General features: G+C 42.8%; 1 protein-coding gene across 1 annotated transcript in view; it reads right to left on the bottom strand.

Moving 5' to 3' along the window:
* ELAPOR2 (endosome-lysosome associated apoptosis and autophagy regulator family member 2) overlaps positions 1-20,739 on the bottom strand; it is a 95,049-nt gene that overhangs the window by 4,405 nt on the left and 69,905 nt on the right. Inside the window, exons 7-20 of the mRNA XM_039723793.1 lie at positions 20,476-20,628; positions 19,113-19,201; positions 15,701-15,881; positions 14,829-14,957; positions 13,804-13,894; positions 12,762-12,864; positions 11,834-11,971; positions 11,301-11,564; positions 9,753-9,926; positions 8,111-8,300; positions 4,637-4,733; positions 3,531-3,632; positions 1,207-1,333; positions 261-439 (exon numbers count right to left, since the gene is read on the bottom strand). Coding sequence (XP_039579727.1) covers positions 261-439; positions 1,207-1,333; positions 3,531-3,632; positions 4,637-4,733; positions 8,111-8,300; positions 9,753-9,926; positions 11,301-11,564; positions 11,834-11,971; positions 12,762-12,864; positions 13,804-13,894; positions 14,829-14,957; positions 15,701-15,881; positions 19,113-19,201; positions 20,476-20,628 — 2,017 coding nt within the window. The remainder of the gene's footprint in view (positions 1-260; positions 440-1,206; positions 1,334-3,530; positions 3,633-4,636; positions 4,734-8,110; positions 8,301-9,752; positions 9,927-11,300; positions 11,565-11,833; positions 11,972-12,761; positions 12,865-13,803; positions 13,895-14,828; positions 14,958-15,700; positions 15,882-19,112; positions 19,202-20,475; positions 20,629-20,739) is intronic.

The raw sequence follows: 20,739 nt of genomic DNA, 5'->3' as shown, positions 1-20,739 counted from the left end.
TTAAAGTCAGCTTCAAACTCTCAAGGGTCAAAAAGACAGTTCCTGTTTGGAAATTTTGCCATTGCAAATTACTGTGGATGTTCTACACTTTCCTCACTGCAATTTTTTATAGCCACTGTTGACAGAAGAAACATCAAATTGGTGCATTAATTGATTGATCCCACAAGGTACTGCTCATCAAGAGTGTCATAAATGCAGGAAAAGTCATTCCATGCAGCTTTTAGCAAACTTTTCTATGGAACACAATTTGCAGTACTTACTTCTGGTTCTTCTTCCAAAAGTAGCAAGTCAAGGCTATGAGCAGAACAGCTGTGAAAGCACCAACACCAGCTCCAACTTTAAGCCAAAAATCCACTGTTTCACAAGTGCTGGTCCTTTTTTCTGGCAAGGAAACTCCTTTAATACAATGCTTTGGCTCATTCCATACATATAAGGTTTCCTTTCAAACAGAAAACACCAAAAAGTGAGCTGCTTGTAGGAAAGGAGGGAACTATTTAGACTTACAGAAAACAAGCTGTTCTGAGGTAGAAAGGTCAGATAACTTTTCAGTGAAAGCAAACCAAAACACATCCTTCAGGCTTTCAGACTTCAGGTTTTCAGTTATATTGTCTAATCAGTCCTCCCCTTGCTTGTGCCTGCAGGTTCAGGCATGGCAAAAGGATTTCTTCCCCTGTACAGGCCTCCACATGACACAATATGGGCTGGACAGCTATTGGGAATAAGTTGTGGAGTACAGGAGCTGTTGATCAACAGGAGAGTTTGAACCTGTGGAAGAACTTGCTAATATTTGACTAGAGAATGCAGCAGCAAAAACATTGCAAGCAAGTAGGATGAATTTATGAACTGACATTTAGAAACCTTTTCTAGCCTGCCTCTGATGTTTATGGCTATGAAACAACTGAAGTTTTTTGGGCACTCCATCCTTCAAAAATAACTGTCCTGCAAGTCTGAATGCATTGAGAGTTCACATCCTTACTCACACAGCTGGTCAGCACAAACGAGCTCTCTTGCAGGAACCACGCTGCCATTGACACAAACATTCCTGAGTCTCAACACAGCTCCTCCCTCAGCTTGCACCCCAACCAGCTCAGAGCCTGGGCTGAAATCTCCCAACCCACTCACAGATCAATCTGCACACCAAATCTCTCTAAGAGTCTAAGTTATACCCAAATGAGTCCATTTGACTTCGAGACCTGGGTCCTGTACCTGGAATCCTTTTTTGCAGGCTCCCTCAATCTCATGGTAGTCTTGCTCTGTGCAGAGAGGACAAGCTTCTGCACTTTCCCATAGGAAGTAGAAAGTGCATCCATCACAGGTGCCCGCAGGGCAGGAGCTACAAGGAGAGCAGAACTCAGTTATCAGTCATAAAAGAAACAATCTGGGGTTTGCATCCTCATCCACCTGCTGCTGAAGATTGGGAATGGGAAGTATGAGAAATGGGTAAACATCCATCAAGTTAGCAGATGGAAGAATCTGGGGGAAGAATTTTTCCTGGTTTGTAAAGTGCTTTCTCATGTGAAAACAGGTGTTGAGCTTTCAACAGAGACAAGGCAGGGGCAGAGGAGAGGAGAGGAGAGGAGAGGAGAGGGTGTTACTACACCAGTGTTTCACCAGCCCAGCACACACCTCCATCATTATTCTCCTGCAAAGGGTGGCTGTTCCACCTGAATGCTGCTATCTGGTTCCTGCCATTGTTCTAATGATGTCTGGGTGATTTAGTCCATATGGAATGGACTTGTCCTGTCATGGTTAATTACTAGAAGGATGTTCACCAGTTAATGAAGAGATAACAGCTTCTCTTACTCCAAGAAAAACTAATGGCCTATTTTGTATTCAGCCTGCAGAAGGAAGTTGTACTGGCAGTGGCAGGACAGTCACACAGATTTTGTTACTGACAATCACATCAGGTCTAACAGCAGCAATGGCCAAAACCCATGCAAGAAGTTTGGTCATGTAAATATGAAATATATTCATGCAGAAAAAATATATTTAAAGTTGTGTTGTTCTATATCATCTGGAAACCTGATATCCTGATCTGAAACACTGAAAAATCCCCAGCCCTAGAAGCACATTCTGGCTTATCCAGATTTAAATACCTGACAACAGGTACATTCCTTTGTGAATTATGGAGCATTTTTCCAACCTACATGGCAAGAGCACTGACAGACCTTTCTCCTCAACTGCTTTCATCTTATACTGCAGATTCATGTGATACTAAACACCATGCTAGGAGGATCAAGGAGTTACATGATTTGACATATTTCTGATACCTCACTGTGTGAAAACAGCTGACTGCTGAGCTAGTCAAAGGGGGATAGGAAAGGAGAAGCCAACATGGACTGGGATAAGGTACACATGTCAGCTGTGTGCCATTTCTGTCTGTGCTCACACTTTCAAAAGCAAGGTAGGCTGCTCCTCCCTCACTACTGGTGCTTTTTCACAGTTCCCATCATGTTTATCCTGTGGCACTGGAAGAACAACTGAAGAATCTTCATGCAGAAGCTGATAGTGCCTTACAGCCCAGCATAATTTGTAGTAGGACAGGTCCCTCAGAAACTGGGGTAAGCATCTCCAAAGGTGTTCAAATACCAATCATTCATCCATCACCTGTGAAGTAGACTCTACTTGGCCTTCTTTCAGGCAAGCACAGTCTGTGTGTCATGAGAGAGAGGGATACCAAAGGATCCCACACTTCTCACACTGCTCACTTGTGGGAAGAGGACTCAGCTTTGGGAAGGAGGAGGAGTGAGAGCTATCAGCAGATTTGTAGTGACATCCAGACAGACTAAAATGAGCCTTGATAACCAAAGAGGAGGGTTATCAGAGTTGAAGGAAGCTTCTGAAAAATCACCGTGTGTTGCTAAAACGTAATAAAATTGAGTATTTTACTGGGTTTTTTCTCTGCAGGTTTTTAATCATGTTTATGCCTTAAATTATGTTTATGAAGACATAAACAGGATTTTGGAAGAAAGAAGCTTTTTTAAGTCCCTCAAATCAGACTGAAGGGAAAAAAAGTCAGGCAAATTAAACACAACTGGTAAAAGGCAGCCAGGATACAGCAATGAAACACATAAATAAATATATTCTAAACATAAAATAGACAGAGCTCACACAAGCATTGCAATAGCAGCTTTCAAAGTTCCTAGAATAGGTTAGCCTTTTCAAAAAAACAATCTTCACTAGCCAGTGCTGTAGATCAAGGAAGAAAAACTACCTCTCAAAGCCTCAACTAGACAGTTTAATCAGAAGGCCAAAGATTAAAATAAGGAATTGAAATAAAGGAGAAGTGAAGACAAGAAAACATCACTGCATTTTCTCTTGCATTTAAGCTCAGAACAACCTGCCACACAGCCTAAGCACAGATCAGTTGGTCTGCTGGAAGCTGATGGACACCTAGGAAAAACAAGTGACTGATGAGGGAGAGAGCACTCCTCATTGCTATTGTAATATAAAATTACTAATGAGTTTTGTAAGGATTACCTGAGGAGCAAAGGTTTTTTGGTACCAGTAGGACACAAAAACTGAAATACCTGGGCACAGAAAGCTCTCCTTGGCCTGGTTTGTTGGGGTTGCATCTCATTGTCACAACAGTTGCACGGCCATTCTCACAGGAGGTTGTCACTGTTGAAGACCTAATGTCAAACAAGAGAAGAAAAGCAACATATTTCCACTACATAAACTGGATATTACTAGTTCATAGATCTGTAAACACTCATGCAGCTGCAATACTAACAAAATATCCTTTATCACAATGCTTTTGACTTTTCCAGGTGGAGGAAAAAAAAAAAGGCAACAGAATCAGGGTAGGCCTCACCAATTCATTTAAATCTCAAAGTGCTCTGAGATGCTACTCAGGGAACTGCTCTGGTTTTCTAGCTAGTTTGGAATCTGCTGCATCAAGGAGTGACAAAACAGAACAGAATGATTGAAAAGGAAAATAACAGGTGCTGTGGTTGGTGTGTTACTCTGCTGGAGAGGCTCTGATGGCTCACTCCCAACCTGAGAACTAAACTGTCCTGAAATAGCACAGGGCAAAGGGGATTAAAAAAAATCTTATTCCAGCATGATAGACATTGTCCAAAGTCCTATATTCAATTAAGTCCCAGCTTAGAAACACAGCTGACATGAAGACCAGCATGTAGACATCTGAACTGAGCTGATCTTTGAGCTACTTCCTCCCCAAACTCAGGCATTCTTTCTGTGGAGAAGAGGGAAGAATGGGAAAAGCATACTAGTAACTGTGCATGTTGAAACAATTACTTTTAATCTCGATTAGTCCTTTTTTTTTCCAGCATCAAAGTAAACACAAATGAAAGTGAAAGAAAATATGCAAGCAGAAGTGGACATTTCCAAGTCATATATGAGGAAATATGGAAAGTACCAGGACATTGAAAGTGGCATGTGGATGAATCAAAGCTCTGGGATCACTTCCTATGGATCAAGCCTAATTTAGATTTGAGTAAAGAATGTTTGCTGACTTCATATGATGATCTTCAAAATGTCAATCAATATTAGGCAGGTACTGATTAAACTGGCAAAGACTAAAGGTGGGTTATAGATCCCCCCCGCCCCGTTTTACTTTCCTCTAAACAAATGAAGACATCTGACATAGCAATAAGTAGCACTTTTTACCTACTTGTAAAAGAAATGCACATCTGGTATTTTGCTTGGAGAGGAAGGAAACACATCTGCCTTGATGCTGATATTTTCCAGCACTGTTTCAACAGTAGCTCCTAAAATTTAAGAAACAAAAAAAATTAAAATTTAAAAAAAAGAAGGAACTTATTAATGGATTTTTGAGGGATCCATGTGTAATATTTTCTCAGTCAGAAAGGTGTGGATCTCACTTAATAACATTTAATGGCATTGCTGTACATTACACACACCTTCTAACTAAACTTTGCAGATATATATGTTTCTCATACAGACTGATTTCCTCATGCAGACATAGCAAAATAAAAAAAGTTAATAAAACACCTGTGTAAATACTTATTACTCTTTTATATTAATTTAAAGCAGTCACTGGATATTAAAGAAACATTAAATAATTTAGGCTGGCAAAGAACTGCTGAAGGTATCTGATGCAACCCATCAGAGCATTTGCCTTGAGTGTACAACCCTCACACATCAAAACCATGTAATGACCTGAGCAATTTGCAGTACTTTGAGATATGAAATAACAAGAATCAGAAGGATTATGGAATCATAGGCAAGCCTTGATGGCACATTTTGGAACAAATGACAGGCTGGTGTATGAGCTACGTGGATTTTGAGCAAAAGCTGAAAAGGAAGAAAAGTGCAAGTAATCAAAGAGAGAGAGATCTTTCCAACCCCATAAACCAAAGAAGACAGAAAATATCGGTGCTCCACTGCAACATTTCAGACGAGGGAGTTGTACAAAGGGGGCTGCATACTTCCCAGGAGTTAAAAATTGACAGAACAAGAAGTGGTAGTGGTCAGAAACTGGTGAAAAGGCTGAAAAAAATTAGTTGTCCATTTGTTCTTGAAACAGTTTATAGAATCACAGACTAATATCATGGTTTGGGTTGGGAGTGACCTTAAAGATCATCTTGTTCCAAACCCCCTGCCCTGGGCAGTGACACCTTTCACTAGACCAGGTTGCTCAAAACCCTGTCCAATCTCTTCTTGAATCCTTCCAGGGATAGGGCAGCCACAGCTTCTCTGAGCAACCTGTGCCATTGTCTCACCACCCCCCCAGGGAAGAATTTCTTCCTCAGATCTAATCTAAAGCTACTCTCTTTAAGTTTGAAGCCACTCCCCCTTGTTCTGTCACTGCACACTCTTGTAAAAAATCCCGCTCCAGCTCTTTTGCAGCCCCTTTAGGTACTCTAAGATGCTCTAAAATCTCCTTGAATCCTTCTCTTCTCCAGGCTGAACAACCCCAGTTCTCTCAGCCTGTCACCCCGGAGAGGTGATCAGCCCTCTGACCATGTTTTGGCCTCCTCTGGACTCACTTCAGCAGGTCCACATCCTTGCTATGTTAGGAAAGGCAAACTTCAACCATTTAAAAATTTAGCAACTGAGATAAAAAAAGGCACCAGAAGAGTCTGACATCTTTTTTGTTGCATAAGGAAAAAGTCAGGACTATCTCCTTGTTTTTCAATACAAAGACTGCTCTCATTCGTCTAGTGGCAGGAGACAACATTAGCATTTACTGGCATGAATGTTTGTGAACTAGAAACCCATACCTAAAAGTGACATTTAACAGAGCTTTTGATGGCAGTGAATTATCAAAAGACTCATGGAGAGTGGATATGGTGACCTGAATTACAATGTGTCTCTCACAATGAGATAAAATAATGGTAATGGAAAATGGGTTTCAGTTCATGGACAGATGCACAATGAGAGAAAGTCAACAAGAATTTATGGAGAACCTCTTTTGTTGAACAAATCTGATCTCATTCCTTGAGTGCTGATGAACTTGGTTGCTAAAATAAAGTTATGTAAATTTATCAAGTATTTCACTAATTACCACATGAGGTTCTAATTAAAAAGTTAGCAGTGTACTATCAATTAAGCGCACACTCTGCATTAAAAACTATTTAGCTAAGTCATTATAAAATTATCTGGCCGTGGGAGATTGTCATCAAACGTGGAATGTCTCCAGGCTTCTCTAGGCATCGATGTTGAAGTGTGAAAATGCAAGATTAACATCATGGATCTGCAAGTAACTATAATCCATGTCAGTAAAGTGTGTAGATGAGACAAAGATTAAGAGGATTAAAAATAAAATGCAGAGCAACTTGGTTGCTTCATTCACTTAGTAAGATGGTCCCAAACAAACTCAATATAAGATATATAGATATAATATAATACAAGTGCAGCAGGAATTGAAGGCCAGTCATAAGAAAGAGAGATTTTCCCTTAGAAACTGTAACTTTGAAAAAACATCCAGAGTGGGCATGAGATCCAAGAAGCCATCATGAAATCCCTTAAGTTTAGAGAAAGAAGGATGCAGGGATTCCAAATACAAAAGTGATTTTTATTGCCATTATAGCAAATGAAATACTGGAATACTATTCCATTTCATACTTTAAAAAAATATAAAAAGTTACAGGTGTAGAATGAGCCTCAAAAGTTATTTAGGTGCTCAAAATAAATACATGATAGCAAGACAATTAGAAGAACTCGGTGTACTTAGTTTATCAGAAGGGTATAACAATTCCCGTATACAAAGTATTTCCTGAAGAAGGAAAACATTGGTGTGATGTGAAGGAAGACTAATAAAGAGCTGAAAACTGAAGTCAGGGATATTCAAATAGAATACAAGCCTGCTTTAAAAACAAACAGAGAGATGGTGTTTGACCAGTGGAAAAAAATACCACTGACTGTGGCAAAGTTGTTATTTCTGGAAGTCTTAAAAGTCCAGGTTGAATGCTCTTCCAAAGATGTGCTTTTGTCAAACATAAGTTTCTGGGCTCAGTGCCAGGGAGAAAGTACAAACACTCGGTGCCTGTAATGGATAGGTGAGCAGACCAAATGACTTCATTGTCTCATCTGGCCCCAGCTTCTGGGAACTTGTGATCTGGACCAATGTAAAACTTAATGATGTGCACAGCCACGTGCTGCCCTAAGCCTCCTGATTCCTTGTCTAATTATGTCCCCACATCAGTTTCTTCTTCTAAAATTGGCCAAGTGGGATCTTGGCACAGGCAGAAACACTTGGACTAATGTGACTATCACAGTCATTGGTCTTGCCCTGAGTGAGGTGGGTACAGAACATAAAAGCAAACCAGTGCTTTTTAATTACATTCTCCAGATTTTTGTGCTGAAATGCTATGCACCATGAGACCCACCCGACCAAGCACAAGGAAGTGCGAATAACACAGAAAGAGAAAACTAAAAATGTGCACAGCCCTTACTTTTCCTCTCCAGCCATCAGCTGAACTGAAACATCAGCAAAACACAAAGGCATCTGTGCAGAGCTGCTTCACAGCCCAGGAACCATCTCAGACTGATTTTGGGCTGCGTCTTCACCCTTCCCTCAAAGTAATGCAGCTGCTGAGCCAGGAAGGAAGGATTTACTCTGCAGCCCTGAATACATGAGAGTACATTCACAACAGCAACAAGGAGAAGACAAACCATGTACCTAAGAACCTGTCAGCAAGGCTGTTGGACTGCAGAGCCAGGGCTGTTCGGAAGCCCTTGCTGTCTGATGGGATGATGGTGGACTGGCAGACAAAAGCTCCCACAAAATTGGAAAAATCTTCTGATTCTGCAACCATGTCCTTCAGAGTAACATCTGTGATGTTGTCAGTGCAAATTGCCATCTTCTTCCCCTGTGGACAATCAGGAAAAAAGGGAGAAGCTGTTGGTCGTTGATAAGGGGTGAAAAAGTTTGGGAAGAGACAGACTGAAAACTTGATGATTGCAAACTGGATGAGATTCATTACTTTACCTTATAACAAGTTGATGTCTCTATGTTTCTGTCATAAGAGGGACAAACCACAACAAACTGTGCCATTGTCAAAGCTCCCATTAAAGCCTTGTACAGACTCAGAAATACAATGTCACCTCTGGCAGGTGCCTTATCAGAAATCTGCACTGTAGAACACTCTCCTTTGTTTATCTTGACAGCACAGTGTTTACTTGAAGAGCATAGTAAAATGGCTTGCAAAGGAAAACCCTATTTCCCTTGCCTTTAAATGATATACTGTAGAATACCTCTTTATTTGGGATTTAATCCAGATAAAATATTTTCAAAGCACAAATACATGAAATCCCTAAACAGATATATAGCCTTCAAGACTGCTTTAATGTCATAAACATTAAAACACAGTGCTAGAATCAGAGAAAGGCAAATTACCAGACTCAGTTTTTCTAACAAAATGTCAAGTACTCACCACCTAATCATATGGTTGGTTGTAATGTAGTACCATTGTAGTAGTTTGGGAAAGTGAAGACCAGATCCACAGAGGAGAGAAAATACCTACATTTGTGGATCTAGCTGTCAGCAGCTCTAATCCAGGTGGCAGTTAAAACACAAAAAGAAGCCTAAAAGTATGCAAAATGCTGTAAAGAAATGTGACTACTCATTTGTCTTAACTCATGCAAATCCTTTGATACATGGCAAAAAGAGTTCAGAACTTCACAGGGCTGAGCATGATTGTTAACTACACATGTTGGCTTTCATGGGACAATGCACAACACTGGTACTGCTCTAAAAGTCCATTTATGTGTGTGACAACATGCTCTGCTTCAGTCCAAGCTCCAGACAGAGCCTGTTTAACTCACAAACTAAACACATTTTTCTGCCACTGTCCAAGGCTGCAAAGTCAGCACTGGGCATCTTGGCCACTGGCAGACATCAGGGTGACCAGAGGCTCTGCATACAACATCTCCAGTGAAGCAATGAGGGATACATATGGAAAGCAGTTGCCCTCTGAAAGACTCAAACTCTTCATTTGAGCTCCTGGGTGGCAGCACACAAAGGTCAGGGTCATGATGCAAGTGACTTAAAGGCAAAGGAAAGAAAAAGCAGGGATGTGATAGGAATTTTCTTCTGAGCTTTATTTATGGCCTGTAAGACAGTATCTCTGCTCTGGAAAATCATTTGGCTGCTCAAAAGTCCTCTTGCACTGCAAAGCCAAATCCAAGGGGAAGTGTTTGCACAGTATTGGTGACAACTCAGCTGACAGAGAGTCTTTGTCCTGTCTCAGTGTTACCCCAGAGCATCAACACAAGCAACAAATTGGTTCATCCTCCCAACGCCCAAGCCCAGCTGAGCTCACCTCGTTCCCACACAGGCTGATGTTAAAGAAGTGGAAGAACTTGGTCCCTCGGGAAGTGAAGCTAGGTCCACTCATCAACGAGCCCACCTGGCTGAGGTTGCTAAAATTGTAATTCAGGCTCTGGTTATCCTTGACATAGGACACCAGGCAATCACTGAAGCAGGCAGAGTGGTCCTGCAAGGCAGAGGCATCCATTAAAGAACAGCTATGGAACAGCAACAAACCATTCACCTTCGAGTTAAAGCACAGGTGCAGACAGGACTGCTTTCCTTGTTAAGGATGAAGGGGAACTCTGTCCTATTCCTGTAACTGATCTTTCCCTTGGGATAATTCCCATTCCCATTTCAGTCCCTTGCAATCACATATCAGGACTAAAATGTTCCCTAAGCCTGGTTTTTCTGTTGTCTGCTGCATTAGCCAAGAGAATGCAATTTCTTGCTTTCTTTTGTTCTGGGTAGTTTTAGGATCCCAATGTTCCAGCTTAAATCCCTGTAAACAGACCAAAACACATCCTTGGTTACATTTGCATTTTGTAAAGGAAACACAGAAACAGCTCAAGAAACAAGGGCAGGATATGAACACAGCAGAAGACAGGCAGAATACACACAAACTGGAGCTGGTTTTCCAGTACCTGTGCAGCTCCTTGAATATGATAAATATTTACTTATGCTTACAGTTCCAAGAGGAACTTGTTACAGGTTTCTAAAGGCCCAGAAACATCATCCAGCTGAGGGAGTCCCTGAGTTTAAAAGAGCAGGCATTGGGATAGCCTTGGTGGAAGTAACGTAGCTACTTGCCCTGTTTGTACACTGTTCACAGTACAGCTTCTTGAAATGAACCTTTTTTGAGCTGAAGTTGTCACTTTTATCTGATTATTTACAAACAGAAGTTAGACTAGTGACACCTTTGGTGGGCGTATTGTTATAGCCATACACCAGTGCTCACAAGGCACATGCCTGTAGGAAAGCACTAGAAGCAGCTCCCTGAGAGCTTCCAGCCCAGCAAACCCTGTCTGCCCATCTCCCAGAAACACTCAGTGAATTAACGTGACCCACGTTGGGTACCACCTGAATTAATGTGGCTTCTGCCAGGCTGTTGAGGTCCACTCCAGCTAGCTATGGACCCTTGCCCACACGATAATTCATAGACAAAAGTAAAAGGTTGAGAAGCACTGTTCTCTACATGGGAAATGTTCTCCTTTATTCCAAGAGACACACCAGGTGGACAAACCCATGGGAGAAAGAGGGCGTTCCCTGGTGGCAGGGGACTTTTATACCCTGGGAAATGGGGACAGAGGGAGAGGTCCACAGCCAATGAGACACCAGTGAGGAGTGGCAAGGGAAGGGGTAACCCAGGAGGGACTACCAGGGGGTACTGAGATGGGTGAGGGAAAGGCCATGGGATGGGGGAAAGGGATAACAAACACGTGATATAACATAAGCTAATCAGTGCAATATAAAGACTACTCTGTGCAAATTTCTAATCACGCAGTGCAAAGCAACAACTAATTAAACTATTTAGTGCAACACAACAGCTCAGGCTCGGTACCTTGGTGCTCTTGCTGCCAGGCCCACATGGGATGCAGGCCTCCGTGCCGTACACCTGGTGGATGGACAGGAAGGTGTTGGCTGGACACTCCTTGCACAGGCTGCTCTCCTTCTCGATGTAGTGTCCTGGAGGACAGGGCACGCAGGACGAGCCCGACTGCTGGGAGCCCAGGGCACAGGCCCGGCAAGAAGAGGCCACTCCATCCACTGCGTTGGTCACCGTGATGGAGTAGATCTTGGCCATGTCATTGATGAACTGCCTGCTCTGGAACGAGAGCCAAGGAAACCACCCTGGTGTCACCACACCGTGGCACTGGGACACCGCCCACATCCCTGATTCAGGGATCAGCTTATCCACGGCCCTGTCCTTCCTCATGGATGGTTTATGCACAGCTGCCTCCCAGGGCTGCTCTGTGGTGAGAGCCACTCATCCCTTATGGGAAACCTGTGAGCTTCAACAGAGGGCTAGAGTTCTACCAGAGAGTGTCCAAAGAAAGCTGTTTTGTAAAGCCCCACACATAAAGAAGTACTTACATCTTGGCCCTCATTTATTCTCTGAAAGGCCCAGGTGAATGTGAAGGAAGCATTTTTGGAGATGATGTGAGTGTAGGATTGTCTTTCTTTACTTTTTTCCCATGATTCCACCACATTGGTATTTTTTCGATTAACATCCTACAAAATGGGCATAATTAAAAACAAAAAAAAAAGGAACAACAAAAAAGTGTGGTCATACTACACTAAGCACTAATATTTTATGATCTAGAGATTAGCATATAAAAAGGACTCCACAACTGCATTTAACGTTTAATAAAGCAAACATACTTATTTTGTTTTGCACGACTGACAAATTTTCAGACTGTTCTAAATTGCCACCAAATCTCCACTCAATTCTCTTTAAGTTAATAGCAGGTTCCTTTAAAGAGCCACTAAATACCAAAAAGAACCAGCTTCCCCTTTCAGTGGAAGGGGCAAGGGAGCCATTGCAGATCCATTTGTCTTCCTCAGCTAGTGGATATTCAAACAAACATCTGTCTGCTGCTCCACTGATCCTCCAGGTCACTTATAGGATCAAGTCTAAATTTCCAAACTGCCCTCTTCCCATTCCTCTGTCCCAGATCTTCATTTGTCACTGGCACTAGACACTAACTCAATGGAACAAGAGACACTGACAATTTCATCACTCAATTTAACAGAGGAAAATTTGGCTCCTTAGTATCCAATCATTACTTTTAGAATAAAAGTAGATACAGATAGCCAGGAATGGTTCACAACTCACGTGTTGGAGGAATTTCACTAGGTCATTCATTAAATCCATCCTGCAAGGGCACTGCAGATACTAAACTAATGCTGTGTTTAATCATAATAAACCAAGTGCAACTAACCACACCTATGCAGAGGTATTAAAGTGACTTGTGGAATACCAGGCTCAGTCCCCAGTCATGGAGCAAGAGGTCTCACTTACTGCCATAAAGTACAGCACACAATCTGCTGAACAGATGGTCTCAAAAATAAAAGTAATCCGTCCCAGTTCTGACCCAGTTGCTCCCGTCACTGATGTTGGAGGTCTGTTTCACAGAGAAGGAACAAAATGTTTATACAGTGCTCTCCAGACAGGCAGCAGTCAATCCTTCAAATTCCTTTTTGTACAGTGAAGCCATCAAAGTCCTGTGACAGAAAACCTGTCCTTGCAGAATGGTGGGAGCCTCTGCACTGATTACCAGGTGCAGCAAGGTCATTTTTTAAGTGTCTGAGTTCTTAATTGTACACGCCCCTACTTATAATGAACACCCAAATTTGACTATATTGGTAGGGAGCCTTATTATTAAAACACATTACATACATCAAGTGATTTACACCAATGTAATTGCATCTGCCTCAGCTGGAAAACAGCAGAGGGAGGGTGAGGTTCATCTTCCACACCTTGCTGGTCTCAACATTCAGCACCTGGTCTGAGCTAGGAGTCTAAGCTCTCTAAGCTCTCTCTTTTGACAGAGACACAAGCACTTCAAGCAGGTATTTCAGCCTGTCTGAGCATGCAGGAGTGGTGGCATTCCCATTCTCCTGCAGTGCCTGCATTTCCCCACTGCCTCCAAAGGAAGCACAGACTGTGGAGGCTGCCTAGAGCCACAGGGCAAAGTAACTTGCTTTTCACTAAAATGCTTTTAGGGCAGGCTCCAGTATCCACCCCATGGCAGGTTTAGCTGGTTACTGTGGAATCATTTAGAAACAGAGGGATAGCAATATCTTTTCTCAGTTTCCAGACAGTTAACTGGCTGCATCTTAGACTGAAGCAAATACTGCTAAAAACCAAGGTCCCACACGCTTGCCTGCCTCAATGAACAAACAGGGGACATGGAAATAAAATTCAAGATTCCTCTTGTCTCTTATTCATTGCATTATTCCACTTCAGAAAGGAAGACTCAGATCATCCCTGGGATAGTGTGAAAGAGGTATAAGAGACAGAAATGACTGAGAAATAGATGAAAAAATATCCCATTCCTTACTTAAATCCTGGGATGTGCAGGCTCAAGATAAGATAGTCATTGTCAGAGCCTCCTGCCCCACTCTGGATGTGATCACCAGCCACCTCCCAACCTTCACAGGACAGAAAAAGAAAAAAAAAAATCAATAAATGGGTGGCAAAAGAAATCTGTGTTACCATAATTTTTAAACAATTCAGTATGTCACTGTATTTTAAAGATATAAACTACAGAACAATATCATGATGATTTGAATGAAGAATTTTAGCAATTGTATGAACCACTGATTTTACGGGCAATTTTCACCTTTCAAATCAGCAAAGCAATTGACATTCCCTGATCTGTGCTGTGCAGCTCAAGGGGGATAATCCATCCAATATCTTTCAGCTTTAAAACAGATGAATCAGGGAATCTGTGTGTTAAATGTTAAGCACATACTTCAGTTCCCCTCTGTTCAACACACATAATTCAAAGCTTGAGTTACATCCGTCTGACAGGGTGGATCAGACTGAGGAAAATCTGTCAAAGAAGGTTGGAGAAGTCCCAAACAGGATCATTTTCACCAGCGAGCTGTGACTGCTCTCTGCTGCAATTTTAGCACATGTGCAGAGAGAAAGCTCCGAGCACTAAAGGAATAAAATTACAGACTGTAATTGAGTTTTCCAAAAGAATTATGCATGACCTCGATGGGCACAGTTATCACAAAGCAGAAAATTAGATAAACAAGGGACAAGACAAAAATGCTTTTTTCAATGGGGATATGAGTGCATCTGTAGATGCATTAAAGCCAGTTTGGGATAGGTCTTTGCTGAGGGAACTTCACACAGGCTGCAGCTCCTGCCCTCCTCTGGTATACAAGAGATTTTTTTATTCCTTTGTGATACTGTGACATTGCTTCCCACACGAAACTTCAAGCCTGGTGCAACTGAAGGAAAGGCAGGAAATGTGCTGTGAGTCATGCAGGCAGGAGCACACCCATTTTGATGGGTGCTCCATTACAACAGCACCCGTGCAGGAGGCAGGGACACGACTCAGGGAGTTGGGCTCACCATTCATCCCATCACACTTGGAGTTGCCAACATTAAAGCAAGATGTCTTCATGTTTCCTGGCAGGATGTTCCACCACTTGTACTCAAACCCAAGAGCTGGTTCAGTCCCAGCAGGGCAGGCTTTGCACTCTAAGGGTGAGAGGACAGAAAAGGATATCACACAGCCAAGGCACGTGTCAAACAGTGCTTTGAAGGACATAGACACCACTTTACTCTCTGGTGAAAGTAATAAGCAAATAAAATAATTTATTTCTTTGTAGTTAAACAGTCAAAGACTTATCAGGACCAGGAGAGTGAAAGTGAGACCAGCATTTTGTAAAGTGTAGATCATAACGTCGTGTTAAGTAATCTGCAACTGCCCCCCTCAAGTCACACTTACTCTTTAATAGATTCAGCTGCAAGTTTGATAAACAAGAGTTCCCACAAAATGCTGTAGGGGACCACTGGGCCAATGCATCTCAGAATGAACAAGCCAGAGTTTAGGCTAGACAATATTGGCAGGGTATTCATCTGACTGGGCTTAAAATGAGGTTTTTGCAGGAAAGAATTTGGCATGGATAGGAGAATGGTTGAGGAGGAATTGCTGACTGGAAAAGTCTGATTCCCCTCTCAGAATCCCTTAAAAAATTCTCAGTATATTTATATCAGCCAAGAAATGCATCCAGAACACAGCAGGTCAACTTAGAGCAGCAATTCCTGATAAGAAAGGACTCAGGAGAGACAACAGATATCCACATTGTGCTCTCCAGTGTTATTTAACAAGTATTTAACACAAAATGAACACTGGTTTAGGATGATGTGTCACTAAACTAAGTCACATGCAAGCAGATGACTGCTTTTGGAGACACACAGAATTTTTTGCAGACTCCTACCCTGTGTCCCATCTGAAAATGTGCCTGGTGGGCAAGGAGTACAGGAAGATGAGGCATTGTTGTAAAAGCCAGGATTGCAGGGTGGACAGTCCTGCCTCTCTCCAGAAGGAGGTAGGGTCAATGCATCAGGGAGATCCTCTCTGCAGATCTTGGGTTCAATCCACTTGTACATGATCTGAGTCTGGAACGAGAAGACACTGAGCTCACACGATGTACCATGAAGTTTTAGGACTAGATGCACCAATGAAGGTCCCCCTTATAAACTAAATTAGGATGTTCCCATCATTTGAGGCCAAAAACAGATCTTGAACACACAGGACAATAAAGGGAAGTGCGGGTAAGGCAACAGAAGTGACTGGGTTCACAGGAGATTCCAAAATATAAGGCTTTAAGGACAAAACAAAAATGTGAAGCTTAAAACAGTTACTATTTAATTAATAAATTTCCTATTTAATTAGTAAATTTAATTTCTCTTTAATTACTAAGTTTCTCCATGCAAGTGGTTCTGAGGAACATCAGATAAACAATTCTAACTGGATATGTAATCTCTGCATTTTATCCACAGTAACAGAAAATATTACTTTTGCTGTATAAAAGCCCTTTATTGGGAAGGCATCTGTTAACATTCTGCATTTTTAATTCATACTGGCCTGTTTTTTGAGAAGTCCTCAATTTCTCTCCTGCCATTTTTCACCTATTGAGAAAATGCCAAAACTATGCAGGAGCTCTCCCCAAGCCCCTCCAATCCCTTGTCATCAATAAGGAGCAGTTTATGAACAATAACTTGAGTCAGTCCATGGTGTTGCCATGATGTGACCTCTTCATCATCACCCTCCTTTGAGGATACAAGTTTCTGTCTTCAGGAGAAGCATTGGGTGGAATGCATCACCCACACAGTTGTGTTTCAAATGTCATCTGACTTTGTGTCTCTCTCTGAAAGGGTTTTACCTCTCAAAATCAAACTCAGCTGAGTTCTACAGCTGAGAAACCCAACTGGAAAGAGTTTAACCTGTCCACAGCTCCCACTCTGGGTACTTCCACCCTTTGGTCCCAGCAATCAGGGACCTTTGAGGCTGGAGGCTCAGGTAAGGGATATTTCACCTTGTGAATTTAATCCAGACCCCCTAGCACCCTGGGTGTTGAGCTTCTTGCACTCAGGGTTAGCCCTCTGGTAACACAGAGCACCTGAAGTATTGATCCCTCTTGAAAAGGTTTCAAAGAATAACCTGGGAGAAGCCTCAGTTCAGGTTTGGGCCCTGGCTCCTGGGAGTTCCCGTGATGCTGAGGCTCTCACTCTCCATCCCTGCCTGTGCTTTGTTGCAGCCATGCCTGTGCCAGGTCATGTTCCCTGGCTGACCCACACCCTGGCTGACCCATGGACACAATGTCCCAGTTTGGCACTGGTCCTGCCTTTTCTCCATGGCCTTGTCTGGCTACTTTGGTTAAATCTGGTCACTGGCACGGGGTCCTCAAGCACTGAGGGACTGCTCCTGCTGCCAGAGTGGCATCTCTTCCTATGGATCAGCCTGACCTTGCTGCTCCTGAACACTTGGAGGATTTTCTGGAGAATCACCCCAGAAATGCTTCAGCAGCATCAGAGTGCACAGTGTTTAAAACAAAAAGGGTCAGGAGCTGGCAAAGCACCTGTGTGGCTGCCCAGAGCCCACACTGCCTGCCACAGGAATCCTACTGCATGTGAGCAGGGAGAGGAGGGTCAGAGAGTGCCTGTGGCTGTGTGGTGAGGGGTTTCTCAGACTGGGGCTGAAGCATTCAACTTGGGATTTTTAAATCAGCAGGTAGATGACAAGTCAAGAGTAAAGTGCATAAAAGTGTCCAGAGGTCCCTTCTACACATGGAGTGAGATAGCAGAAGGGAGACAACAATCTATTTTCAGTGAAAACCTGGCTTATTTTAGCAACCATGGATCAATATGCTGGTCCTTTACAGCCACTGTTCTCCTGTAGATGGCCTGCAGAGCCAGGGCCTCCCATTGAGCTGCATCACATGGAGAGATGGCTGTGGAATACAGCAAACCTGAACCAATTTCCAGACATGCAGAGCAATGAAACCAACCCTGAAAACTCAGCCAGTATCTGTGTGCCTGTGACACCTGCTGCTGTCATTGCAACTGGACAGTGAAGGCTGTCTGCAGAAAAACCCACTTTGCATTTTAATGATATCCATTAGTAAAGGGAAAGGTCAGTGGAAAAGGGTCAATAACAGGAACTTGTTCAGTGTCAGGGAGACTTGGACCACACAGAGCAGTGACAGAACAATCCACAGGAAGCTGCAATTAAAGCTGTACCTGGGGGTTTAGCCATGAACACTGCTGCTAATTTCTTGAGTCATTAGAGACAGTTAACAGAGCTGAAATCAGTGAGTCAAGACCAGGTTGCAGAGCCTGACAGCTCTGGGGCTAAACTTACTGATGCTTCATGATCAAAGCATAGGATATCTCAGCTGCATTTTAGAACTCACCGCTCAGGAGACTCCAAAATACTCAATCCTGCCAGCAAATATTAGGCCAGCAACATACAGGTGTTAGGGAATCTGACTATTTGCAATTACATCTGAGAGATGGGAAAGACATGAAACAGGCCTGACCATGTGTCCACTTCTGTGAGCTTCCTACAGCAGTAAACAGCAGTTTCTTCTCCAAATTCCTCCAAAAATTCCACTTAACTGCTAGGACAAAGCCAGGCTGCTCCACCAGGAGGTCCCTCCATGAGACCAAGTACATCTAAGGTCTTTGGGTGAAACAATGTCCTGAGAGCCCAGGTGATTTGAGGCATCCCATAGGACAAGCACATTACCAGCTAAGCTGACACACATGAACACTCTAGACTATCTATATACCATTATTTTACCTGACCACAGGCAAGAGTTTAACCTGTCCCTGATGCTAAAACCAAGGGACATGACACACTTCATACCAAACACTCCTCCACCTGAAATAGAGATGGTCATATCCAATGCTCCCGGGCCATGGTATCACCTGAATTATGCCTGGGCACTGCAGGGACAGTCATCACAAGCTTAAAGTATGCCAGAAAGATTATTAAAAACTAGAGAGATGGGCTTATGCTGGGACAGTAATTCACCCTGTGTTCAAGCAGTGTGGAAGTATGGAAGCAGCCTAGTGACCCATCAGACCCTTCACAAGTGCAAGGAGCTTATCATCTCACCAAAACACATCCCTCAGGCAGACCCAGACCTGTCAGATACTGACAGAGGGATAAAGGCTGCAGAGAGGGCAGGCAAAGGACAAGCCCAAAGCCACAGATTCTATACTGGAAGCAAAATTGGGAAAGTAATTGGGCAATGGATTCCTAAAAAGAACTAGCTTGCTTTCAAATGCAGAGATAGCAATAAGGTCAGTGAGCTTAAAAATAGTATCAAGCCTTCTACTTACTTTTCCCTCCTTATCACATGGGGTATGTATCTGGAAAAAGTCTTTGCTTGTGCATGGAGGTCGCTCTATGCATGCACTGGATCCCTCCTCTAAAAGAAAAGGTGAGAAACAGGATATTAAACTATCAAATGGTCTCTGGAAACAAATATAACAAGCTTGAAATCTGGAGGTTAAAATGAGTCAGCAGAAAATTATAAAACAAAAATGAAAGATCAAGCTCTTAATGGTGTCAGCATGAGCCTTCCCATGAAATGAAGCAGGGGAACAGGAGAAATACTAGCTGTGCTTATACTGTCACACTGAAATTCACTGATGCATGTTTCAGTATGGTCCCAGTTCCCCTGAATCAGTATATGCAGGGACAATTATTAGGAAGACGTTTTTTACTCTGAGGATGGTGAGACACTGGAATAGGTCACCCAGAAAAGTTGTGAATATCCCATCTCTGGAAACAGTTAAGGCCTGGTTGGATAGGGCTTTGAGCAAGCTGGTCTAGTGGAAAATTCCCTGCCCATGGCACAGGGGGTGAAACAAGATGATTTCTAAGGTCCTTTCCAAGCCAAACCACTTTATGATTCCACCAAACAAAAATTTGTACGTTTAGCAAGCATGGAAATATTTTCTCACTTGATAAGGAACAAAACCACTCTAATCCTGTAGAAAGTTCCTTACAATTTTTTCTCTTGCCAGACAATTTTGCGATATTTCCATTCCCACTGTGATCAGAGGCACAGGTCCCCAAGCATTTACAATCATGGGTAATAGCAGGTGCTATGGTCAGTAACTGATTCTTCAAGAATTTTCTAAAACTACTACAAGGAAGAACTCTGAAGACCTTTTGACTATGAAGAATAGATTAAGATCATGTCATTTGAAGATCACCACCTCACCATAGCTGGAAACACAGAGGACTTTGGGACTAGGTTTTGCAACTAGATCACCCCATTCTCCAACCCCACAGGAGGCAGGGGCAGGCCAGGAGAGAGCGTTTGGAAAGGACACTCCTGAAAACATGTTAAGGCTGAAGGCAGTGATGAAGAAAATTCGTGTCATTGCCATCCTATAACACAAATTACCAGGAGAGGGCACAGCATGACTGCTCTATCCTTCAGAAGAACTATCCCCTTCCTGGTCATAAAGGTCTCCATCCCTTCATGTTAACACTGATGACACTAACAACATTTGACTGTGGCCCATTACGTATCTATGTGCCCTCTGCACACTTTGGGAAGTCAATAATTTCCCCTTTACATATCAGCTGGAGACTCTCATTGCTGGATGCAGCCGCGCTCACATCTGAACAGCTGCTGACTGCACATACTCCGACCTTCCTGGTTCTGCTTGTCCCACTTGGTTTATGTACCTGCATAATACATTTCTTCTTCACACTTGGTGCACTCTTTAGCCCCTTTCTCAGAATAAGTGTCTCGTGGGCACACCTGGCAGCCAGATGCACCTGGTTTGTCGCTGAAGGTACCGGGCTTGCACGCGAAGCATTCAGACGTGTACGCAACTCCTGTAAGAAAAATTCTGGATAAAGCACTGAAAGAGACCCATCTGTAACTGCTGCTTACCTGGGCTTATGGCTGAGAGCAAACCAGCTGTATAAAACAGTATAAAACCACAC

This window comes from Passer montanus, unplaced genomic scaffold (genome assembly GCF_014805655.1).
Source record: "Passer montanus isolate IOZ18808 unplaced genomic scaffold, ASM1480565v1 scaffold50, whole genome shotgun sequence".
NCBI lineage: Eukaryota > Metazoa > Chordata > Aves > Passeriformes > Passeridae > Passer > Passer montanus.
The sequence above is the reverse complement of the archived record's forward strand: the minus strand, read 5'-3'. Positions and strand labels throughout refer to the sequence as shown.